At 34.7% G+C, this 27,274-nt stretch overlaps 1 protein-coding gene across 1 annotated transcript in view; it reads left to right on the top strand.

Annotated features, from left to right (window-relative positions):
• The window catches only part of LOC111153208 (testis expressed 9), a 59,817-nt gene that overhangs the window by 19,797 nt on the left and 12,746 nt on the right, over nucleotides 1-27,274 (top strand). Inside the window, exons 8-10 of the mRNA XM_022512088.1 lie at nucleotides 1,371-1,453; nucleotides 1,869-2,042; nucleotides 14,926-15,060. Of these exons, the coding sequence (XP_022367796.1) occupies nucleotides 1,371-1,453; nucleotides 1,869-2,042; nucleotides 14,926-15,060 (392 nt within the window). The remainder of the gene's footprint in view (nucleotides 1-1,370; nucleotides 1,454-1,868; nucleotides 2,043-14,925; nucleotides 15,061-27,274) is intronic.

The following is a 27,274-nucleotide window of genomic DNA, read 5'->3' on the forward strand; positions in this document are numbered from 1 at the left end:
CTTCCTTTTTATTGCTGAATCATCTGTCTGCCACGTTGCCTCCCTGCCTTCCCTTTCCAGACTATTTGGCCAAGGTATCGCGCCTTCTGGGGGAGTTTTCTTTTATCCATATGATTGCCTGAATGGCTATATAGGCAAGAGGAAAAGATCAAAAGTAGCTTAGTAGCACATACTGCTCTCTAAGACTAAAGTCAGAGGGAAATGGGGATGGGAAGTTAATGCTCTGGGCCTGCAGAGGTGAGAGCATTCGTCTCCTTCGTGACACTGAGGTTGGTTGGGGGAGAGAAAGAGATGGTCAAGTCATGCTCTCCCGTTCTTCCTCCTTCCTCCTTTGCAGACCAGCTACTGCAAACTACACATTTTTAAATGTATCATTTCCCTTCTATCCTGTACATGAAAGGCTTGAGGGGAAATTTGAGGCTAAAGAGGTCTAGGTGGGTTAGAGCTAGTCACCATTAATTAGCTCCATGGTAACACTGGGAGCATTTAGTAAGAAGAGCTTTGGAGTGGGAAGTGTGTATGGAAATGTTTTGTGCTCTGTTGGGATATATCCTAATGACTTCTCAGAGACAATTCTGAGTGTTCGTTCAAGATAAGATCCATGAAGGCAAAGCTTGTCTTATCCGTACTATGCCTGGGACATTATAGAGACTTAATAGATATTTTTTAGATAAATGATCAAATGAATTATGGAGTGAGTTTTAAGTTCATTTTTCACTTTATTTATTTATATAGTTCTAGAAATATCAAAGATTTATTGCTGATATCACTGAATAAAGATTTTTAGGTAGCAATGAAATACCAAAGGTAGATCTTAGGGACGGTGGGAGAAGCAGTAAGGTATTACTTTGCTTCTGAGGCACATAGACTACATTTTAACTTCTGTGAAATCGGGATATGTGTTATGGTCACTGGTATTTTGTAATCCCAATGGCTGAGATTGAAGTTGAGTTTTGCTAGAGAGGTTTTATGTTTGTTTCTGCCAAACACCTAGGGACATTACCAGCCTGAAACCCCTTTAAATTCTGACTGAGGTATTTTGAATCATATTGGTAAAGTACACATTCAATCTGCAGACTTAATGTGAGTACTGGTTTGTGGTTCAGATTCTCAGGAGAGTTTTTGGTTGTTTTTCCTTTCTTTACTCAGTTTCAGGTTGAGATGTGAACAGTTCCTTTCTGTTGTTATCGGTGGATTCATTTTTCATTTATCTTTATAGTATGGGTGTTTAGTGTCTTTAGTGTTCTCAGAGAGGGATCTCCTGATAAATTCCCCGTCTTCCACATTTTTTCCTCATAAGATAATGGTCTGTCTTGCAACTGATCTTAAATTCAGTGAAAGACAATAAATGTAATTATTTAAATCTGCAGAAGCCCAGAACAGATTTCTAAAGGCCAAACTCCGTGTTATGCAGGAGGAATTGGATAATGTTGTATATGAATGCAATAAAAAGGTAAAAGCCTCTCAAAATTAATTCTCTAATATTCAAAGATTTTTAGGAGCAGTTTCAATTATTTTTAAAATATATTCATTGAGATGTAATTTACAGTTAAATTTTGAATTAATTGTATGTAAATACTGAATTTTATTCTATTTTGAGATGTTGAATTTTTCTCTGAGCTAAAGAATATTAAATACTTGTTAGCAGTTAGAATTTTCTGTATAAGATTTACAAATGTAAGCTATTAAATAAAAATAAAACATCTGACTTCCGTTTTTGAGGATGAAAATGGAATGCAGTTTGTTTTTCTTTTTGGAGTGAATATAAATATCTCAAATCATATGATGCTCCATTTTGTTTTCTGCTTTATGTTGTGATACCAAACCTTGTGTATTTTTTCATATAATCTATAATTTCCTACATATAGGAAAATGAAATTCAGGATTTAAAGTCTCAAATAAAAAACTTTGAGGAAGATCGTGTGAGACAGCAACGAACAATTAATTTGCAACAGTCTCAAACAGAAAAATATAAAACTCTTTTTGAAGAGCTGAATAAAAAATGTGATGGATTACAGCAACAGCTGTCTTCAGTAGAAAAGGTAATAATTTTGCTTGCTTTCTGGACCTAATGTTAAAGATACTATAAAACATTAAAGTTACATGTTTGTGTGGGCACCACTTTTGTTCAGTTATTTTGTTAATATTTACTAAAAAGTCTTTCACCATATAAGAATATTTTTAATAGCTTTATTGAAATACAGTTCACATGGAGTACGAATCACCTTTTTAAAATATACAGTTCGGTGGCTTCTAGTATATTCAAGGATTGTGTAGCTGTCCCCATGATGAGTCTTAGAACATTTTCATCACCCCAAAAAAGACACTCCATACTCTTTAGCCACTGTACCCCAGTCTTCTCTCAGTCCCCTCCAGCTCTAGGCAACTTCTAATCTGTTTTCTGTTGGTAGATTTGCCTCTTTTAGACACTTGGACATGCTATGTGTAGAATCATACAATATGAGGTATTTTGTGACTGACATCTTTTAAGAATGTTTTTGAGGTTCACCCATGTTGTAGTACATATCAGTACTTCATTCCTTTTTATAAAGTAATATTCCATTATATAGATATAAAACATCTGTTTATCAGTTGATGGACATTTCTGTCATTTCCGCTTTTTGGCTATTTTGAATAATGCTCCTGTGAACATTAACATACAAGTTTTTGTGTGGACATATGTTTTCATTTGTCTTGGGTATATACCTAAGAGTAGAATCGTTGAATCATACGGTAACCCTGTATTTAACCTTTTGAAAAATTGTTGACTATTTTCCTAACTATCTGTACGATTTGTACATTTCCACCAGTAGTGTGTAAGGATTCCATTTTCTATACATTCTTACTAACACATGTTAGATTATCTTTTTGGTTATAGCCCATGTGAGGTGGTTAAATCATTTTGATTTGCATTTCTCTGATAACTAAAGATATTGAGCATTTTTTCATATGTTTATTGGCCATTTGTATATCTTCTTTGGGGAATGTCTGATCAAATCCTCTGCCCACTGTTTAAATTGGAATTTTTAAATTATTGAGTAGTAAATGTTTTTTAATATATTTTAAATACAAGTCCCTTATCACATATATGATTTCTAAATACCTCTCCTATTCTTAGGGTTGTCTCTTCATTTTCTTTACGGTGTCCTTTGAAGCACAAAATTTTTAAATTTTGAAATCTAGTGTATCTAATTTTTCTTCGGTTGTTTGTGCTTTTGGTGTCAAATCTAACTGGATAATATATTTTAAATAAGCTGTCTCATTAAAAAACATATTAACGTACCATTAAGATAATAAAAACAAAACATACTGTACAGTATTACTTTGTAAGACTTATGATAAAAATATCATATAAGAGACTTAAAGAGTAAGAAATTATGCCATCATTACTGTATTTTTCTTTAGCATGTTCATGAAAAAGTATGTTTCTGACCATTTTGGTCTTGTATAATTAGCATTATCTCTGATAATAAATTTCTTAACATTGGCTTTATTGAGATAAAATTTGTATATAGTAAATCACCCATTTTAAGTATACAGTTCTGTGAGTTTCAACAAATAGTTATTTAACTGTCACCATAATTGAGATACAGAATAGTTCCACCATCCCTAAGAATTCCCTTATGAATTTAGTCAAGTCTTCCTCCTACTTTCAGTCCAAAGCAACCACTGATCTGGTTTTGGTTCTTACATTTTGGCCTTTTCCAGCATGTCATGTAAATAGAATCACATAGAGTCAACAGGCTTTCGAGTCTGTTTTTTTCACTTGCATAAGGCAGTTGAGGTTAACCCATGTTGTAGTTTATTCCTTTTCATTACTGGATAGTGTAACATTGATGGATATACCACATTTTTAGTACCTATATATCTGGAAATCAAATAATTATAGTATCTAATAGTATAAGTCAGTACTATCCAAGTTGGTAGCTCACTGTATGTAGCTAGTCCAAATTGTAGCATGCTGTAAGTTTAAAGTAAATATCAGACTTTGAAGACTTAATGAAGAATAAAAAAAGAATATTTTTATATTGATTACAGACTAAAATATTTTGGATATATTAGGATAAGTGAAGTATAGTATTAAAATTTTACTTGTTTCTTTTTAAAGTAGCTGCTAGAAAATTTAAAATTACATATGTGATTCATATTATGTGGTTCATATGTCAGTCTAAAAAATATAGACAAGTGTTCTAAGAAAAAAACTGTTGTATCTGGGAAACCATTGTTTTAATTTTTTATGATACTTTATCATTTGTCAACATGCTACCAAGTTTCTGGTCATATCATCATTGCCATTTAACATAATCTTGAAACCTTGCCTACATCTTTGATTCTCTTCTTGTTCCTGGCCTTTATATCCAACCTATGCATTCTTCAAATGTTTTGCATTCATTTTTTCTTTTCAATTTCCATTGCCCCTTCTTGATTCAGGCTATTATTATCTTATTTTTGAATCCTCCTCACTGGTTATTTTATGTCCTCTCTCTTTTCCTTACCCATTGTGTCTAGCAATAGATTAATGTTCCCAAAAGACTACATTGATTATAATTCTACCTTTGTGTGGGCAGAAATGAAACTAACATTTTTTTTTTTTTTTTTTTAGTACTATGTGTCAGGCAAAACATTTTACAGAAGAGAAACTGAGTCTGAGAGGTGAAACAAAGTGCCCAGGGTCATACAGGTAGTGGCAGAATAAGATTCAAACCATGTTCGTCTGACTCCAAAGTCTCTGTTCTTCTACAAATCGTGTAGACTCTTTCTCCAGGCTCTCAAAATTAAGTGGTCTTAAACACATAGGCTGTTCAGAGCTAAATATTTGAAACCTTAGATTCAGTGAACATTCTAAGCTGTTATGATACATTGACTATCTGAAGATTTTTATGACTTTCATTAGCTCTGAACTTCCCATCATGAATCCTTATCTACCTACCAGGAAGAGAGGCCTAACAACTCTCATGGGTTGTGTGGAACTCAAGAATGAATCTTTTTTTTTTTTTTTTTTTTTTTTTCTTCGCTAATTCTGCTCACTATATATCTCTCAAAACAAACCTCAACGTACAGTTGATAGAAATGCAAAACAGAGCTTGAGTTTGATGGAACTACTTCTATAAACCTGTAAAAGCCAACTATTTGAAAAATTCCTATACATATTACACTAACAGGTGGAGCTATTTCTAAAACATAAAAACAGAAAACATTTTATTTCAGCCTTGAATTTTGTTTTTCAGTTAATGATCTGTTTTAAAACTTTTCTGAGAAATAAATACAATTAAATATACTTGTTTTAATTGTACAATTCATTGAGCTTTGACAAAATAGTGTATCCTTATAACCACCACTGCAATCAAGATAAAATTTCTATCACCTCCCCACAATTTCCTTTGTCTCCCTTCCCCTAAATCTGCAACCTCCAGCCATGGCCCAGCCAGTGATCTGCATTCCTTCATTACAGACTAGTTTTCCCTGTTCTAGAACTTCATTTAGATGGAATTGTAAGGTGTGTACTTTTTTATGGCTGGCTTCTTTTGTTCAGCCTAATGATTTTGATATTCATTAACATTGTTGCATATTTTGTGGCTCATTCCCTTATATTACTGAGTAGTGTTTTTTTATAGATGTACTTTGTTTATTTTTTGGTAGGCATTTGAGTTGTTTCTAACTTTGGACTATTAGAAATAAAGCCACTATGGATTTTCATATACAAATTTTTATATAGATATGTGTTTTTGTACAGGGACATCCAACATCACTCCTGATTTCTGGGTATAACAGAAAGTATATGTTTAACTTAATAAGAAACTGCTAAACTGTTCCAAGGTAATTGTACCATTCTTCATTCCCATCAGCAATATATGAGAGTTCCAGTTAGTCTGTGTCTTCATCAGCACTTGGTATTGTCAGTCTTTTGAATTTTAACCATTAAACCATTTTAGCTAGATTAGTATGTCATTATTATTTTAATTTGTGTTTCCTTTATAACTATTGGTCTTGAGCATCTTTTCATATGCATATTGGCCACGCATATATCTTCTTTGGTCTGTTCAAACCTTTTGCCCATTTAAAAATGTATTGAGTGAGGTTCCTTCTATAATTCTTTTGCTAGAATATATATAGTGAATAGTTTCTTCCAATCATACTTGGCTTTTTAAAATTTTCTTGACAGTGTTTTTCAAAAGAGTTTTAAATTTTGATGAACTCCAATATTTTATTTTACTTTATTTCTAGTTTGTGCTTTTTTCATCTTATTCAAGAAATCTTTGCCCACCCCATGGGAGAAAATCTTCATGTATTCTTACAGGAGTTTTATGGTTTTAGCCTTTATGTATGTGTGTGTTTGTATACATATATATATAGTACATGAATAAATCTGTAATCTATTTTAAGTTAATTTTGTTTATATGGAATGGGAATAAAGGTCAAATTTTATTGTATTTTTCATACAATCAGCATTTGTTGACAATACTAGTCTTTGTCAATTTAATTACCATGGCACCTGTGTAGAAAATGAATTGACCATATATGTGAGTTTATTTCTAGACTATTCTGCTACATTGATTTATATGTTCATTGATCTATAGTTTGATACAAGTGATCATTCAATAAAACCATGTGGAGTGGAATTTTCTTTCTGGAAGGATTCTAATGATCAGTTTATTTAGTGGATGAGTCTATTTTGATTTTTTTATTACTGTTTGAGTTAGTTTTGGTAATTTGTGTTTCTTAAGAAATTTTTCCATCTCATTTTAGTTATCAAATTTATTGGTATAAATTTGTCCTTAATATTCCCTTATTATATTTATAATGCCTGCATTATCTGTCCTAATGACACCTATCTCACTCTTGATATTAATAATTTCTCTTTTCTGTGAGTTAGCATTTAGCTTCATTGACTTTTCTCTGCTCTTTTTGTCAGTTTTCTATTTCATTGATTTCTACCCTTTAGCATTTCCTTAATTCTTATTTGGGATTAATTTCATTTCAGGATTTTTTTTTTTTTTAAGATTTTATTTATTTGACAGACAGAGATCACAAGTAGGCAGAGAAGCAGGCAGAGAGAGAGAGAGAAGGAAGCAGGCTCCCTGCCGAGCAGAGAGCCTCATGCAGGATTCTATCCCAGGACTCGGAGATCATGACCTGAGCCAAAGGCAGAGGCTCAATCCACTAAGCCACCCAGGTGCCCCTCATTTCAGGATTCTTAAGATAGAAATTTAGACAACTGATTTTCTACTTTTCTTCTTACATAAGCATTTTAAAGCTATAAATTTTCCTCTTAAGTGCTGCTTTATCTGTATTCCATAAATTTTGATGTTTTCTTTTTATTTTTATTAAGTTCAGAGTGTTTTCTAATTTTCTTCATGATTTTTCTTGACCTTTTAGATTATTTAGAAGTATACTGTTTAATTTCTAAATAATTGGGGATTTTTCATGTCTTTCTGTTAATTTCTAATTTAATTCGGTGGTGTGAGAACCTACATTTTATGATTTCATTCTTTTAAAATTTGTCTTCACCAGTTTTACAGGCCAGCATTTGGCTTCTTTTGGTGAATACTTCATGTAATTTGAAAAGAATGTATAGCATGCTGTGTTGGATGGAGTGTTCTATAAATATTAGGGCAAATTTGTTGATAGTGTTGTTCAAGTGTTGTGTCAGTTATTGAGAGAGAGGTGCTTGTGCTGTAATCTCTGACAAGAATTGTGGATTTGTCTATTTCTCTTTCAGTTATATCAGTTTTGGCTTTATGTACTTTTAGTCTCTGTTTTGAATGCCTGCACATTTGGGATTATAGTGTTTTTGATTAACACGTCTTTATAATTACAAAATACTTTTTAAAAAATCTCTAATAACATTCCTTGTTCCAGAATCTGCTTGCTTTGTCTGATATTAGTGTAGTAATTCCAGCTTCATGTTTGCTTGGTATATCTTTTTTCAACTTTCTACTCTTCATCTGCCTTTATATTGACAATGGGCTTATTAAGTAGCCAGTGTATAATTGGGTGTTGCTTTTTCATCCACTTTGATGGTCTCTCTCTCTTATTGGCATGTTTTTAGATCAATCACATTAATGCAATTTTTGATGTTCATATTTAAGTTTATCATCTTGCTGTTTGTTTCTTGTTTTTTTCTAACTGTTCTTTGTCACTTTTTTCCGATTCTGAATTGAATATTTTTTTAGGATTTCATTTTTTTCTCCACTATTGGCTGTGTCTCTTATATTTTTATATATTTAACTCAAAAAACATAAAACATATTTACATGCATAAATTATATAAATTATATAAAACACAAAATTTTATATAAAAATTATATAAAACACAAAAAACATATTTACCATATCACAGTCTGCCTTCAAATCATGTTATATTCTTTCACATATAAGACCCTCACAACAGTATATTTTGTTTCTGCCTCTTTTCCTTTATGCTTTTACTTTTTTTTCCCTCAATTCATTACTTTAATACATTCATTCATTCATTACTTTATGTTGCTTGAGATATGGGATGCTGAGGAAGGCATGCACATAAATCAAGGGTAAAAACATAAAACCAAATCCAGATAGATATTATGGCTGTAAATTCAACCTGACTTCAGGGTTAGTATTCTGTTTTTTAAAATTTGTATTTATTTTATTTTAATTTAATTTTTTTTTATTAACATTAAAATGTATTATTTGCTTCAGGGGTACAGGCCTGTGAATCATCAGTCTTAAACAGTTCACAGCACTCACCATGGCACATACCCTCCCCAGTGTCCATCTCCCAGCCACCTTATCCCTCCCTATCCCTCCCCTCCAGCAACCCTCAGTTTGTTTCCTGAGATTAAGAGTCTCATGGCTTGTCTCCCTCCCTAGTCCCACCTTGTTTCATTTTTCCCTCCCTTCTCCCCACCCCTTCCCTGCCCCTCAAATTCCTCAGATCAGAGAGATCATATGATAACTGTCTTTCTCTGATTGACTTATTTCACTTAGCATAATACTCTCTAGTTACATCCATGTCATTGCAAATGGCAAGATTTCCGTTTTTTGATGGTTTTCCATTGTATATATATACCACATCTTTATCCATTCATTTGTTGATGGACATCTAGGCTCTTTCCATAATTTGGCTATTGTGGACATTGCTGCTATAAATATTGGGGTGCATGTGCCCCTTCAGATCACTACATTTGTATCTTTGGGGTAAATGCCCAGTAGTGCAATTGCTGGGTCGTAGAGTAGCTCTATTTTCAACTTTTTAAGGAAACTCCATACTGTTTTCCAGAGTGGCTGCACCAGCTTGCATTCCCACCAACAGTGTAGGAAGGTTCTCCTTTCTCTGCATCCTCGACAACACCTGTTATTTCCTGGCTTGTTAATTTTAGCCGTTCTGACTGGTGTGAGGTGTTATCTCACAGTGGTTTTGATTTGTATTTCCCTGATGCTGAGTGATATTGAGCACTTTTTCATGTGTCTGTTGGCCATTTGGTTGTCATCTTTGCAGAAATGTCTGTTCATGTCTTCTGCGCATTTGTGTGTGTGTGTGTTATTTTTGTCACCATAAAATGCATCATTATTTTTTAATGATGTATCTTAGTTTTTGATGCAATGTTCCAAGATTCGTTGTTTATGTACAACACCTAGTGCTCCATGCATATGTGCCCTCCTTAATACCCACCACCAGGATCACTCATCCCCCAAACTCATCCCCTCTAAAACCCTCAGTTTGTTTCTCATGGTTCATTTCCTGCTCTGATTTCCCCCAATTCACTTTTCCTTTCCTTCTCCTAATGTCCTCCATGTTATTCCTCATGTTCCACAAGTATGTGCATTTCTTCGTTGGATTATTTCTTCTTTGGGTGTTGAGTGATAAGTTCTTTATAGATTTTGGAAACTATCCCTTTATCTGATATGTCATTTGCAAATATCTTTTCCCACTCTGGCGGTTGTGTTTTGATTTTGTTGACTATTTCCTTTGCTGTGCAAAAGCTTTTGATCTTGATGAAGTCCCAGTGGTTCATTTTTGCCCTTGTTCCCTGATCTTTGGCGTTGTTTCTAGGAAGAAGTTGCTGCAGCTGAGGTCAAAGAGGTTGCTGCCTGTGTTCTTCTCAAGGGTTTTGGTGGATTCCTGCCTCATATTGAGGTCTTATCACAATATTTCTTTAGTTATATTTTAAAGAGCTTAACATATGAAATGCCTTTTATATTTGCCATTTCTGGTATTCTTCATTCTTTAGATCTGTTTTTCTATATGCCTGCTTGAAATAACTACCCTTTCAATCTTTGTAGTGCCAGTTTGCTAGTCACTGATTCCTTGTTTTTGTTTCTTTGAAAAAAGACTGTATTTTTCCTTACTAATTTTTTTTTTTTATTTTGAAAATTACAGATTCAAAGAAGCTGCAAAAATAAAGGTCCTGTGGACCCTACACTCAGTTTCCTTCATTGGTAGCATCTAATATATTAATAGGTTAGTATTAAAATCTGGAAACTGACAGATTTCACCAGTTTCATATGCAATTGTGTGTGTTTGGACCCCCTTAAATTTTTGAAGGATATTTTCTACTAGATACAGAATGATCAATTGAAAGTTTCTGTCTTCTTTTAGTACTTTAAAGAGTACTTTATTGTCTTCTGGGTTATGTCATTTCTTACAGAAAGTTCACAGTAATTCTTTTCTTTCTACCCTTCTGTTTTTATGTCTTTTATCTTTGTTTTTAAGACATTCTCTTTGTTACTTGTTTTCAGCAATTTCATAATGTGTTTTCTCAGCTTTGTGTAGGAAGTGTTTATTCTGCTTGAAGTTTGTTGAACTTTTTGAATCTGTGGGTTTATAAGTGTTCATCAAATTTGGAAAATTTAGGCCATTATTTCTTGCAGTATTTTTTCTGTACCCTGTCTCTCCCTCCCCCAACCTGTAACTTCAGTCATACTTTTGCTAGATCACTTGATATTATCCCACTGATAATATATCAGTGACATTAGGTCACTGATGTTCTTAGCCTTTTTTCCTTTATATTTTTTATTTGAATAGGTTCTATTGCTGTCTTCAGTAGTCCACTGATCTTTTTTTTTTTTTTTTAAGATTTTATTTATTTATTTATTTGACAGACAGAGATCATAAGCAGGCAGAGAGGCAGTCAGAGAGAGGAGAAAGCAGGCTCCCTGCTGAGCAGAGAGCCCGATGCGGGGCTCAATCCCAGGACCCTGGGATCATGACCTGAGCCAAAGGCAGAGGCTTTAACCCACTGAGCCACCCAGGCACCCTCACTGATCTTTTCTTTGCAGTGTATAATATACTCTTAACCAAGTGAAGTGTTCATTTTGATATAGTATTCATCTGTAGAAGTTCCATTTGATTCTTTTTTATATTCTTAATTTATGTCCTCACTATATTAATATATATAATTAAAATAGCTATTTTGACTGTCTTGTCTGCTGGATCCATTGTATTTCTCATTTGTGGATTTGTTTCTGTTGAATGTTTCTTCTGGATATCAATCACATTTTCCTGCTGCTTGGTTTAGTTAGTGATTTTATACTGGGTACTAGTCATTGTGAATATTGCATTGTTGAGTATCTGTGTTTAATGTGCTATTTGAAAACAAGTCATTTTTTTGCCAGTTTAGTCCCTTTGAGGCCTGTTTTTAAGTTTGGCTTGGATGTGTCTAGAGTAGCCATTAGGTGTGGCCTAGTCCTCAGTATACTCAAAGGATATCCTGTGTAGATTCCTAAAGCTCTCTCCTAATGGAGTTCTTCCTTATTTCAACTCTTCTCAGAATTCCAGCTGCCTCAGTCTTCAGCTTCCATCTCTGTCTACTTAGCTCAGCAGAACTTGGCTCTTTTCTCCTCCTCATACCCACGGTGTGGATATTGCCTTCAGGCAGAGCGCTCGGGTGATTGTAGGACTACTCCATTTATTTCTCTTCTCTCAGGAATCATAATCCTATTATCTTCCTTTATCTCTAAATAGTTATTTTACATGTTTTGACTATTTTTTTGGTTGTTTACAATGTGTTTTTATGTTAGGTTCTTACTGTTTCATAATGGGTAGAATCCTTAATCTCTGTTTTTTTGTTTTGTTTTTTTTTTTGGTCAAATTAAAGTCAGTAAGTACATTCCACAAGTTTCTCTGACCATGGGTTATGTCACACAATGCTTATCATTAGTAACTCACACACACAAAAAAGTCTGCTCTCTTTTTATCTTTCACTCCAATTAAAATTGAGGTTTGTATCGTTTCCTAAAGATGCTTTTGTTCTTTTTTGTGTAGCAAAACTCCTCAAAAGCATTTTCTTAATTTCTGCAGGTCTTTATCTTGCAAAGAAAGCTTTTAAATTTTTTATTATATGTATCCTGCAAAGCCATGATATTAGTGGCCCTTATCTTTAATATTATATAGTTTACAAATTGCTATCACATACATACGATAGTTGTGTGTAGTCATATGTTTTTATTACATAGATCTGCACCTCTCCCCAGTTCTTTATTCCCTTCTCCCCCAGCTTACATTTCATGGTGTACTAATTATATATTATATATATTCTTAATTTTGTGTGCCCATCGTTCATGTAGAAGAGTACCTAGCACATAGTAAATCCTCGATAAATACGAATAAGTAATTAGGCATAGGTATCATTACTACCAATTTCAGATGCAGAAACTGTCTACCACAGCTCAGGTTCTCTGAGTCCAAGTTTATTGCTTTTTGTACCTTAGCCACTTATTTCTAGAACCTTATCCGATCACTTATTTGTTCTCATCTGGTTATTTCTCTTCTGAATTACTGTGGCAATTTGTGTTACTCTTAAAGCATTTGCTATCATTTTGTCAGTGCTGTGGCTACTGATACATAGCTCTGTCTGTTCTTGCCTTCTCACAGTTCCTTATGAATGCTTTGAAAGTTAAGAGAGAATGGCAAGTTATTTCTCATTGGATCTCATAGGATTTAAGTTTTAAAGTGAGATTTTAATTTCTTTAGGCGATCTAGATTTTTCTTTTAAAGCTAATGTAAAATTCAGGCTTTCCTAAAATTTTTCTCTAACAACATGTAGACTGCTTAATTTTTTTTGTTAACAATAGATTTACTTTATTATTTTCAGTTTATAACCTCTCTCATAAAAAATATTGGTATCTTGTTTGCACTTTGTAAAAAGTACTTGAGTGTGATTGAAAACAGAAATGTTTTCAAGTTTTTGTAAGGTTTTTCCTTCCATAGTGGGTTTGCTCATATGGGAATACTTTATTTTGTATTTTACTTTTCTAATGCTTATCTTTTTTCTTTTTCACTTCTCCCAAGAAGGGGGCCATGTTGATTGATGGATAGAAGAACATAATGTGGTGTTGGATGGTTTTCATTTTTCTGTGAAGTAGGTTACAAAGTCACCAGCAGGAAAGAGAAGGGCAAAGATTTATTTTCCTATTCTTATGCGTGGAGGCTGAAATGAGGCAGCTAGAACTGTGGTCTTTGTAGCTAATGAGAATCTCTGCCTTTTCCATGTGAACAGTGAGATATATCAAGCTTGCTCTTACTGTAGCTACCACCCACAAAGCTGTGAAGAAGGCTGGTGATAGCAGATGGTATTCATACACAGTTTGATTTGTTTAAAAACCCACATAAAGAGCAGCATGTGTTTTGTTGTGTTTTGTTTTGTTTTGCCCTTAATTACTTAGGGCCAGGGAGATCAGTTTTCAAATAAAACGCAGTGATACAGCCAGGAGAAAAAAAAATTATAGAAGAAGAAAACAGACAACTGTATTTTTAACTGCATCATTTCAATTCCATGATATTTATTGAATATCTGTTGTATATAAGGCTCTGTACGAGGCATTGTAGGGGATGCAAAGAAGAGTGAGTTAAATATTACAAAATAAATTCAGGTGAATAAATATGTCATTAGTGCCTCTTCTATGCCACTGAAGTTCCAGGAATACAGAAATTAAGACCGTTTCTGTCCTCAGTGAGCTTGTATTAATTGTGGGGAAAATGAAGTAAACTGATAGTTTCAATTCTGCACAGCAGGTACTGTGACATATGTGTGTTAAGGTGTTGTAGAAGCTCTGAAGAAAGGGTACCTAATCTACCCTGGGAGTAGAATGAGGGAAGGCTTCTTGGAGGAGGTAAAACCTTCCTGTACACCCCTTATTGAGTCTTAAAGGATGGATGGGTGCTGGCTAGGTAAAAATGAGGAGCAGGGAGGAGGGATCAGGGCAGAAGGAAGAGTATGAGATAAGCAAAGGTTCAGAGGCAAGAAACATCATAGCTATTTGGGAGATATATCTGAAGGTAACATTTTGCAGGAGATGAGATAATAGTGCAGATTATGGTAGAGTTTGGAGTTTATCCTACATATTCATGTTTGTTCTGTAGATTCTCTGCAACAGCGTCTCTTAGAATATTTGCAGAAATGCAAGTCTAAACCTACCCCAAGACATGGAACATGAATCCATAAGGTCTGTTGTTTTTGCTCAGAGTTAGGATTTTCCCTGTAAGGCTAATGTAGAATGCTCTGTTTTTAACAAATATTTCTTACATGATATACTTTGTTAGGTTTATACAAGCACAGTATTTAATAGAGTTCGTGCCTTACATAGCTGTTTTGGGGAGGTTCCCAAAGGAAGAACTATAGTGACAAAGAGTTGCTTTTATAAAATAAATATAGAGGACCTCTATACTATATAAAAAGAGATAGAAAATTCTAAACAAAAAGTAATTTGAAAGCCTAATTCATGACTATGTCTTTAAGGATATATCTTTCTAATACCAAGTCAGGGTAAGAATTTCCTGAGACCTCTGACATTCGGTGCTCAGACCCTAGTCTTTGGTGTATGTGTGTACGTAAGTGTGTATAAAATTTGGGAGAAAGCAAGGAATATGGAAATGGAAAATGTTGCAGAATAATAGAGGGAACTTATGATATATTTATAAATGTTCCATATATCTTTTACCATACAGGAATTAGAAAGTAAAAGAAGACAACAAAAACAGGCTGCCAGTAACCAAAGTGCTACAGAAGTTCGGTTGAACAGAGCTCTAGAAGAGGCAGAAAAGTATAAATTGGAGTTAAGTAAATCAAGGCAAAATAACAAGGTATGGAAAAATTGAATAGTTTTGGTAGTGGTCACCTTTGGTACCTTCTTTTATGCAAGAGTAAAAAATACAGTTTTTAAGTTATAATTCTTTTTTTTTTTTTCTTAAGATTTTATTTATTTGACAGACACAGATCACAAGTAGGCGGAGAGGCAGGCAGAGAGAGAGGGGGAAGCAGGCTCCCTGCTTGAGCAGAGAGCCCGATGCGGGGCTCGATCCCAGAACCCTGGGATCATGACCTGAGCCGAAGGCAGAGGCTTGACCCCCTGAGCTACCCAGGCACCCCTTTAAGTTATAATTCTTGATGTCATGGTGGTGAACATTTCTCTTTTCAGAAGAAGTGCATTCATTATTGATATGTGTATTTTCAAGAAGTTAAGATTATATTGCTTGGTCTATTATCATAACTAGGTGATAGCCCAACTCTTTGGAGGATTCAGTCATTTTTTCATCCAACAAATTTTTATTGTGTGCCCATATGACATGCCAGACATTTTTCTAATCTCTGGGGATAAATGGTAGGAAAAAGTCTCTTTGGTATCTCAAGTCTGTTTCCTTCTCTGAGCCCCACTTTTCTAATATAGAATGCAAAGGGCTACTTTATAGGGAGGTGGTTCTCAAACTTGAGCAAGTATCAGAATTACCTGGAAGGCTTGTTAAAACATAGGTTGCTGGGCCCCAACCCCAGAGTTTCAGATTTAGTAGATCAGGGGTGAGGCCTATTTTAACTAGTTTCCCGGGTGATGCTGAAGCCACTGGTTCTGAGATGACATTTGATATTCACTGTTATATAGTTGTAAAGATCACTCTTGCATCCCAGTATCTAGCCAGTGATTGGCATAGAATTAGCACTCAGTTCCTGAAATATCTATTGAATAAATGAAGGCTTAAGGATCATTGTGTATGAAAACATTTTGTGTACTCTATAAATTTTGGCTATTAGTTTTTGGTTCTATGTCAACCTAAAAGGGATGCTCCATTGGAATCTCCCCCTTATTGTATATTATATTGAATAATTTAACAGTGGCTTGGATGTTGAAGTTAGGAGCCACCTTCATTACATACACAAATGATACATTTTGAATTAAACTAATAACACGTAAAGGGACATAGAAATAAACTGAACTTGATAAATCCTCCAACACATTTAACAAATGCAAAAATGTTACAGAGACTACAGAGTTTTGTGATCTCTTCTGTGAGATAGTTTATGCTGAGCGATCAGATTGCGTTCATGTTCAAGAGACATCAATGATGGTACGATGGGAGTTTTATTAATAGAACTTACTAAATGAGTAAGTTCGGAAGTCATCTTTATAGCTTGCCAATAACTAGCATGCTATTGGAATAGTACTTCCAGTTTGGTTCACTCTGAAGGGATTTTGAAACAGATAAAATGGAATAACCTCGTATATGTCAGGATTTGCTAATTCTTGGTTGTAGATGTGATCTCTGTTTTAGCACACACTTTAGAGAAGTAGAAGGAGAAATTTGTTTCCATGACAACAATAATCCTCACCAACCATTTTACAGATTGACACACCAAGTCCTCATTACTTAGTTTAAAATCATCAACACTGTAAAACCAAATATGTTCAAGACAAATTTCTGATCCCAAGTCTGCATTATGGATGCTCAGTTTAAACATAGTGGGAGAACATTTTGTGTAACTCTTTGCGATCAAGTGGACATTTTGAGGTCAGAGTTCTTAGATGTAACTTATTTCAGATTTCTGAAAAAGTATGTCTACGGGTCTTCAGTTTTTAATTTTTCAATAATTTTGCTTCATTTCTAACTTCTGTCTTTGAAGGATGTTTTGGGGATATGCTATAAGTTTTTCCTTATAGTCTACTCTGTAAGTTTTTTGTGAGGAGGTATACTTTTTTCCATTTTCATTCTTTGTGCCTTGCTTCTCATTCTGATTAGACATAATTAGGTAGATAATTAAAATTATTCATGTCTATATGCTTAAGAAAAAGTAAGTCTTCCTTAAAATAGAGTAAGATTGCCTCACAGTATTCAGAAAGTTAAGGACTTATTTTTAAAAATGATATATTCTCCACAGAGGTTAGGAATTAAGTAACCTGGCCTTAGAGTAAGAGTCACTTTTGAAACGAAAAGTCAGTCAAGTTAACCAGATGCTACATGAGTGTAGGTACCCTGACTGTCTCATTCACTGCTGTGTCTCAGTGCTTGAACATAGTAATTGCCTCTGAAGCATCTGCAGGAAAGAATGTGGAAAGACAACTATGTGATGCTTTAATTGGAATTCTTCTTAAAAACAGGGCATTTGATTATATGGTTTGGTTGAGGTCCATTTAAAATATGTCACCAAGCCCATGTCACTTTCTTTAGGAATAGATAATTTCTAATTCTTCTTTAATTCATTAAGAAATATTTATGAGGGCCTTCTAGGTACCTGCCAGATCTTTACTAGAGGTTGGAGGTATAAAGGTGATAAAAAATAAATAAAATAAATGTGGTCTGTGTAATCATGCATTTTGTAGTGGAGAAGCTGTTATTTAGACAATTCAAGCAAAAGTGAGGGGCAGCCATGCTTTGAGCAGGAAACCAGGTCAAGGAGTGCTTCTTTAAAAATGCAATTTTAAACTAAGATCTGAATAATATTAACAAGTTATATGCTAGGAAGAGATTATGGACAAAAGGAATCTCGTGTAAAAAATGTGGCAGGAAATGTGGCTCTGTGGCAGGAAAAAAAAGACAAGGTCATGAAAGTCGGGGATGGAAGTGAAGGGAGTGTTGCCAAGTGAGGCCTCGAACATAGGTAGAGGCCAAACCATTTAGATCCTTTAGGCGGTGTTAAGTATTTTGGCTTTTGTTAAAAGAATAGTACAAAGCCACTGCGTGGTTATTTCGAACAAAGTTGGGTGAGACCATGCCGTGATCATATGAGCACCTGGAAAGTATTTTTGTTTCTTGTGTGGAGAATTCACTGGAAGGAGGCAAGAATGGATTCTGGTCAAGAATATCAGTGTGAGGGGCGCCTGGGTGGCTCAGTGGGTTAAAGCCTCTACCTTCGGCTCAGGTCATGATCCCAGGGTCCTGGGATCGAACCCCACATCGGGCTCTCTGCTCGGCAGGGAGCCTGCTTCCTCCTCTCTCTCTGCCCACCTCTCTGCCTACTTGTGATTTCTGTCTGTCAAATAAATAAATAAAATCTTTAAAAAAAAAATATGTAGTCAGGCTTTGACATTTTACTGTGCCAGTGTGTGACTAATGGTATCTTATGTGGTTACTTTACATATTCCTAATGACCAGTGAATGATACTGAACATCTTCATGTGCTTATTTGCTATCTTGATATCTTCCTTTCCCCCAGTTTTATTGAGATGTAATTGACATACAGCACTGTATAAATTTAAGGTGTGTAGTATAATGATTTGATTTATGTATATTGTGAAATGATTACCACAGTAAGTTTATTTAATATCCATCATCTCATAGTGATACAAAAAAATAAAAGCTTTTTTCCCTGGTATTGAGGATTCCTAGGATCTACTTACTTAACAACTTTGAAATGTACTATGTAACAGTTAAGTGTAGTTATCATGTTGCATATTACATTTCTAGTTCTTTTTTATGTTATAACTGGAAGTTTGTAACTTTTGATCACCTTTCTCCAATCCCCCCCTTCTATCCCCTGCCATCCCCTGCTTCTGTTTTTCTAATGCATTTTTTAGAATACTTTTTCAAAAGATTTTTTTAAATATGAGTAAGACCACACAGTATTTGTCTTTGTCTGACTTAACTTCACTTAGCATAATGCCCTCAAGGTCTATCCATGTTGTGAATGGCAGAATTTCTTTTTTTGTGGCTGAATAATATTGCACCGATACCACAACATCTCTATCCATTCATCTATTGATGGATACTTAGGTTGTTTCCATGTCTTGGCTATTGTAAATGATACTGCTGTGAGCATGGAGTTGCAGATATCTCTTTGATGTGGTATTTTCATTTCCTGTAGATACATTCATGGAGGTGGAATTACTGGATTATATGATAGTTGTATTTTAAATTTTTTGAGGAACCTCTAAACTGTTTTCAGTAGTGGTTTTACCAATGTACAATCCCACTAACAGTGCACAAGTGTTCCCTTTTCTCCACATCCTCTCCACCATTTGTTATCTCTTGTTTTTTGATGATAGCCATTCAAACGGGCATGAGGTGATTTCTCATTGTTTTTAATGTGCATTTCCCTGAAGATTAGTGATGCTGAGCACCTTTTCATGTAGCTGTTAGCCATTTGTATTCTATCTGCTTTGGAAAATATCTTCAGGTCCTTTGCCCATTTTTTTAATTGGATTATTTGTGGAGTATTTTTACTATTGAGTTGTATGATTTCTGGACATATTTTAAATGTTAACCCCTTATCAGCTATATGGTTTGCAAATACTTTTCCCATTCTGTTTTCATTTTGTTGACTATTTCTTTTGCTGTGCAGAAGCTTTTTAGTTTGATGCAGTTCTCTTTGTTTTTCATTTTGTTACTGATGACTTATGTGTCATATCCAAAAACTAATAGTCAAGACTCATGTCAAGGAGTTGTTTCCCTGTACTTTCTTGTAGGAGTTTCTGGTCTTCCATTTAAGTCTTTAATCCATTTCAGGTTAATTTTTGTGAGTGGTATAAGATATGAACCAAGTTTCATTCTTTTACATGTGAGTATCCAATTTCCCCAGTACCATTTATTGAGAAGACTATCCTTTTCCCATTGAGTGTTCTTCCTCCCTTGTGAGCTATTAGTTGACTGTACGTGTGTGGGTCAATTTCTGAGCCCTTGATTCTGTTCTCCTGGTCCAAGTGTCTGCTTTTATGCCAGTACCATACTATTTTAATTACTACAGCTTTATAGCTTGAAATCAGGAAGTGAGATGCCTCCCACTGTGTTCTCCCCCCCCCCCCCCCCCGCCAGGAGTGTTTGACTATTTGGAATCTTTTGTGGTTCTGTATAAATTTTGGGATTGTTTTGCTTATTTCTGTAATAAGTGCTATTGCAATCTTGGTAGAGAAGATTGTGCTCAATCTATAGATTGGTAGTATGGAAATTTTAACAATATTCTTCTAATCCATGAACACAGGATACCTTTCCATGCATTTGTATCTTCTTTGATTTCCTTCGTAGCTTACAGTTTTCATTGTACATGTGTTTCACCTCTTTAGTTATGTTTATTCCTGTTTTATTGGTTTTGATGATATTATAAATGAGATCATTTCTTTTTCAGATAATTATTTTTTTAGTGTATAGAAGCATTACTGATGTTTGAATGTTAATTTTGTATCCCGCAACTTTACTGAATTTATTGATTATATCTAACAGTTCCTTGGTGGAGTCTTCAGGATTCTCTTTTTTCCCCTTTCTTTTTTATTTTAAATTCTGTGTAATTAACATTCAGTGTTATACTAGTTACAGGTGATAGTTACAATATAGTGATTCAATAATTCCATATATCACCCAGTGCTCATCACAAGTGTACTCCTTAATCCCCAGCCTGTTTTACCCATCCTCCCACCTACTTTCCTTCTGGTAACCATTACTTTGTTCTCTGTACTTAAAAGTCTGTTTCTTGGGGCTACCTGGATGGCTTAGTGGGTTAAGCCTCTGCCTTTGGCTCAGGTCTTGATCCCAGGGTCTGGGATCGAGCCCTACATCGGGCTCTCTGCTCGGCGGGCAGCCTGCTTCCTCCTCCTCTCTGCCTACTAGTGATCTCTGTCTGTCAAATAAATAAAATATTTTTTAAAAAGGTCTGTTTCTTGGTTTATCTCTGTTTTCTCCTTTGCTCATTTTTTTTTTCTTACATTCCACATGTGAGTGAAATCATATGGTATTTATCTCTGACCGACTTATTTCACTTAGGGTTACAGTCTCTAGCTCTATCCATGTGATTGCAAATGGCAAGATTTTGTTCTTCTTTATGGCTGAATAATACTCTATCATGTGTACATGCACATCTCCTTTATCCATTCATTTATGAATGGACACTGAGGCTGCTTCTGTAATTTGGCTATTATAAATAATGCTGCTATATATAAAATCATGTCATATGCAAATAGAGATAATTTTAATTCTTCCTTTCCAATTCTGGTAGCTTTTATTTCTTTTTCCTGCCTGAATGCTCTGGGTAGGGCTTCTAGTACTTTGTTGAATAGGAGTAGTGAGAATGGGCACCCTTGCCTTGTTCTTAGTCTTAAAGGAAACTCTTTTATCCTTTCACCATAACTCTGATGTTAGCTATTGCAGCTTATCATATATATGGCCTATAATATGTTAAGGTACATTCCTTCTAAACCTAATTTATTAAGAGTTTTTTTAATCATGAATGGATATTGAATTTTGTCAAATGCTTTTTCTGTGTTAATTGAGATGATCATGTGCTTTTTTTTCTTTCATTCTGTTGTGATGTATCACATTGATGGGTTTGTTTATGTTGAACTATCCTCACATCCCTGGGTTAAAACCCACTTGATCAAGATGAATAATCCTTTTATGTGCTGCTGAATTTGGTCTGTATTATATTGAGAAATTTTGCATCTGTATTCATCAGAGACATTGTTGGTATGTAGTTTTCTTATAGTGTTCTTTTCTGGTTTTAGTATCAGAATAATGCTGACCTTGTAAAATAAATCCATTTTGTTTTTTGTTTTTTTTTTTTTTTTTTTTTTTTGGAAGAGTTTGAGAAGGTTGGCATGATTCTTTAAACATTTGCTAAAGTTCACCAGTGAAGCCATCTGGACCTGGGCTTTGCTCTTGTTGGGAAATTTTTGATTACTGATTCAATCTCCTTATTAGTAATTGATCTGTTCAAATTTTCTATTTCTTCCTGATTCAGTCTTGGTAGGTGGTATGTTTCGAAGAATTTCTCCATTTTATCTAGGTCATCCAGTTTGTTGATATATAGTTATTCACAGTAGTTTCTTATGATCCTTTGTATTTCTATCATATCAGTTGTCTCCTTTGTCATTTATAATTTTGCTGATTTGGGGACTTCTCTCTTTTTTCCTTGATTAGTCTAGCTAAAGGTTTCTCAATTTTATCTTTTCAAAGAAACAACTCTTGGTTTTGTTCATCTTTTCTATTTTCCTATTTCTATTTCATTTATTTCTGCTCCAATCTTGTCCTTCCTTCTGTTAGCTTTGGGCTCAGTGTGTTCTTCTTTTTCTGGTTCTTTGAGTCATAGAGTTAGTTTATTTGAGATCTTGTTGTATCTTAATGTAGGCATTTATTGCTGTGAACTTCCCTCTTAGAACTGCTTTTGCTATATCCTGTAAGTTTCGGTATTGTGTTTTCATTTTTTTTGTCTGAAGATACTGTTTCCCCTTTGATTTATTGGTGGTTTATCAGAGTCTGGATATCTTCTTTGGAGAAGTATTTGTAACAAGTTTTTTATTCATTTAAAACAATTTTTAATGGAGTTTAATTTTTATATAAACAATTGAATCTTGAAACACTGCATCAAAACTAATAATATATTTTATGGTGAATAACATAACACAGTAATATTTTTTTTTAAAAAAGTTTTAGATTAACATTTAAATTGGAAAGTTAGTACAGAGCATTTCTGTAATCTCCACAGTTTCCTCTGAAACTAACATATACATTAGCATGGTACATTTAGTATGGTTAATGAATGAATTAATAACATTATTAACTAAGGAGTATACTTTATTCACATTTCCTTAGTTTTTATCTCTTTGGTCCATTTTAAAAAATTGAGTTGACTTACTGTAAGTGAGTTATAAGAGTAAAAATTGAGTTGAGTTGTTATTATAAATGAATTATAAGAGTTTTATATATTCTAACTACACGTCTTTTATCAGATATATGCCTCGCAAGTACCTTATCCCTTTCCTTTTATTTTTGTAACATTTGTTTTAAAGAGTGAAGTTTTAAATTTTGATAAAGCCTAATCTATTGTTTTTCTTTTATAATTTGTGCTTTTGTCCTGTTAAAGAATTCCTTGCCAATAAATCTAAGGTCACTAAGATTTGCTCTTATGTATTGTTATAGAAGTTGCATTGCTAGAGCTTTTAGGAGAATTTTTGTTTATAATATAAGGGTCAAGGGTCATTATTTGGCATATGTGGGGCACTATTTTTTGATAAGACTATCTTTTACCATTGAATTGCCTTGACACCTTTGTTGAAAATTAATTGCCCAGATACATGTGGCACTATTTCTAGAATCTTTCTTCTGTTCCATTGATGTCTGTGTCTTTCTTTACACTAACAACAGTCTTAATTATTACATCTTATTAATAAAATCTTGAAAGCATGTAGTATGATTCTGTTCTTTCCAGAAATTGCTTTGGCTCTTTTAGGTCCTGTGCATTTCCATATATATTTTAGAATCACCTTGCCTATTTCTACAAAAAATCCTGTTGAAGTTTTGTTTGGAGTTGCACTGAATCTATGGATCAATTTGGGGAAAAATGACACCTTAACAATACTTTGTTTTTTACATCATGAATAGAGCCTATCTACTTTGTAAGCCTTTTTCATTTTTAGTAGGCAGTTTTTTTGTAGTGAAAACTACATAAATACTGAAAAAAACTACATACATACTGAAAAGTATATAGGTCATGTATTTTTTTTCAAACTTAGTCCTTAGTATTTAATCTTTCTTCATGTTATTATAAATTTTTAAAATTTCAATTTCCAGTTATTTGTTGTTAGAAGATAGAAATAGAGTTTTATTTATTCTTGAAACTTTGCTAAAGTCACTTTTTCTGGAATCCTTAAGATTCTATATAGGCCAAAGGTAGGCATACTTTTTTGTAAAGTGCTAGCTAATAACTATTTTAAGTTTTTTGGGCTACATATGATCCTGGTGGCATATTTTTCATCAGATTTCTAGTCTATATAGTGACTAACTATACCTTATTGAGTCTTTCAAGGAATCTGTCCATTTTATCTATGTTGTCAAATTTATTTTTATGGTGTTATGTTGTCAAATTTATTTTTATGGTCTCACTTTTTTCTTATTTGTTATTTTCTTATTGTCCTTTAAATAACTGTAGAATCTATAGTGTTCTTCAAAACATTCTCATGGGTTTCCTTTTCTCCCTCATTCTTGGTATTGGTCATTTGTATCATATTTTCCTATTCAGTTTTACTAGAGCCTTACTATTAATTCCATAGTGGACATATAATACATTTGTTCTTTTTTTTTTTTTAATATTTTATTTATTTATTTGACAGACAGAGATCACAAGTAGGCAGAGAGGCAGGCAGAGATAGAGGAGGAAGCAGGCTTTCCACTGAGCAGAGAGCCCGATGCGGGGCTTGATCCTAGGACCCTGGGATCATGACCTGAGCCGAAGGCAGAGGCTTAACCCACTGAGCCACCCAGGCTCCCCTGTTCTTTTTTTTTTTAATTTATAAAAATTCCAACATAGTTAATATACAGGGTTATATTAGTTACAAGTATAGAATATAGTGATTGAACAATCCTATACATTACTCTGTGCTCATCATGAAAAGTGTTTTTTAATCCTCATACTTAATTTCACCCATTGCCTTACTCACCTCCCCTCCAGTAACCATCATTTCTCTATAGTTAACTCTTGGTTTCTCTCTCTCTTTCTCTCAGTCATTCTGTCTTTTTTCCTATGTTCATTTGTTTTGTTTCTGACTTTCCACTATGAGTGAAATCATGTGGTATTTGTCTTTCCCTGACTGACTTATTTCACTTAGCATTATATACTCTTCGCTTTATCCATATTGTTGCAAATGGCAAGATTTCATTCTTTTTGTGGAAGAATTTCATTATACACACACACACACACACACACACACACACACACACACACCACTTTTTTTTTTTTTTTTAAAGATATTTGTCTCTTTATTTACTTATCTATCTGACAGAGAGTGAGTACAAGTGGGGGAACTGCAGACAGAGGGAGAAGCAGGCTCCCCACTGAGCAGGGAGCCTGATGTGGGGCTCAACCCCAGGACCCTGGGATCAGGACCTGAGCTGAAGTTATATGCTTAACCAGCAGTGTCACACAGGTGCCCCTATACCACTTCTTTATCCTTCATCAGTTCATGGATAGCTGGGCTATTTCTATATTTGGTTATTTTAAATAATGCTATAATAAGGAGATGCATATATATCTTTTTGGATTACTCTTTTTATATTCTTTAAATACTGAGTAGTGGAATTACTGAATCATACGGTATTAATGTTTTAGAATGTTTGAGGAACCTTCATACTGTCTTCCACAGGGGCTGCACCAGTTTGCATTTTCACCAACAGTGCACAAGGATTCCTTCCTCACCACATCCTCAGCAACACTTGTTTCTTGTGTTTTTAAATTTTAGCAATTCTGGCATGTATGAGGTGATACCTCCTGTGGCTTTGATTTGCATTTCCTGGATGATGATTGATATTGAGCACCTTTTTATGTTCTGTTGGCCAAGTATATGTCTTCTTTGGAAAAATGTCTGTTCATGTCTTCTACTCATTTGGTTTTGGGGTTTTGAATTGTAGAAGTTCTGTATATATTTTGGATACTAACCCTTTATAGGATATGTCATTTGGAAATATCTCCTCCCATTCAGTAGTTTGCATTTTGTTTCCTTCACTGTGCAGTAGTTTATTTTTGCTTTTATTTCCCGTGCTGCATGAGTCCTATCTCTAAAAATGTTGCTACAGACAGTGTCAGAATTACTGCCTGTCCTCTCTTTTAGGATTTTTATGGTTTTAGGTCTCACTTTTAGGCCTTTATCCATTTTTGTTTTTTGTTTTTTTAAAGATTTTATTTATTTATTTGACAGAGAAAGAGAGAGAGAGATCACAAGTAGGCAGAGAACGGGGGGTGGGGGGAAGCAGGCTCCCCACTGAGCAGAGAGCCCGATGTGAGGGTCGATCCCAGAACCCTGAGATCATGACCTGAGACGAAGGCAGAGGCTTGACCTACTGAGCCACCCAGGCGCCCCAGACCTTTATTCATTCTGAATTTATTTTTGTGTATGGCATAAGAAAGTAGTTCAGGTTTCATTCTTTTGCATGTACCTATCCAGTTTTCCCAATTTTTTTTTTAAAGATTTTATTTATTTGACAGACAGAGATCACAAGTAGTCAGAGAGGCAGGCAGAGAGAGAGAGGAGGAAGCAGGCTCCCCGCGGAGCAGAGAGCCCGATGCTGGGTTCGATCCCAGTACCCCGGGATTATGACCTGAGTCAAAGGCAGAGGCTTTAACCCATTGAGCCACCCAGGCGCCCCCAGTTTTCCCAATTTTACTTGTTAAAGAGACTGTGTTTACCCCATTGCATATTGTTTTCTTCTTTGTTGAAGATTAGTTGACTATATAATTGTGGGTTTATTTCTGGTCTCTCTGTTCTGTTGATCTGTTTGTCTATTTTTGTGCCAGTACCATTCTCTTTTGAGAACTACAGCTTTGTAATATAACTTGAAGTCTTCAATTGTGGTACCTCTAGTTTTGTTTTTTCTTTTTCAGGAGTACTTTGGCTGTTTGGGGTCTTTTGTGGTTACATATGGATTTTAGGATTGTTTGTTTTAGTTCTGAGGAAAATGCTGGTGGTATTTTTTTTTTTTTAAGATTTTATTTATTTATTTGACAGAGAGAGAGAGATCACAAGTAGGCAGAGAGACAGACAGAGAGAGATGAGGAGAAGCAGGCTCCCCGCTGAGCAGAGAGCCCGATGCGGGACTCGATCCCAGGCCCTTGGGATCATGACCTGAGCCGAAGGCAGAGGCTTAACCCACTGAGCCACCCAGGCGCCCCTGGTGGTATTTTTTTCTTTTTAAGATTTATTTATTTATTTGAGAGAGAGAGCCGGGGGAGGGGCAGAGGGAAAGAATCTCAAGCAGACTCCCTGCTGAGTGTAGATTCCTGAAGCTGGGATTGATCTCACGACCCTGAGATCATGACCTGAGTCAAAATTAAGAGTTGGATGCTTAACCAACTGAGCCACCCAGGCGCCCTTGCTGGAAGTATTTTGATAGGGATTGGATCAAATCCGTAGATCGCTTTGGTAGTACTGACATTTTAACAATTTTTTTTGCAGTCCATGAGCATGGAATGTCTTTCCATTTCTTTATGTTGTCTTCAGTTATTTCCAACAGTGTTACATAGTTTTCAGAGTATAGGTCTTTCACCTCTTTGCTTAGGTTTACTCCTAGGTATCTTACTGCTTTTGGTGCAGTTGTAAATGAGATTGCTTTCTTA

Source organism: Enhydra lutris, unplaced genomic scaffold, assembly GCF_002288905.1.
Source record: "Enhydra lutris kenyoni isolate GAN:26980312 unplaced genomic scaffold, ASM228890v2 scaffoldscaffold31, whole genome shotgun sequence".
NCBI classification, from domain to species: domain Eukaryota; kingdom Metazoa; phylum Chordata; class Mammalia; order Carnivora; family Mustelidae; genus Enhydra; species Enhydra lutris.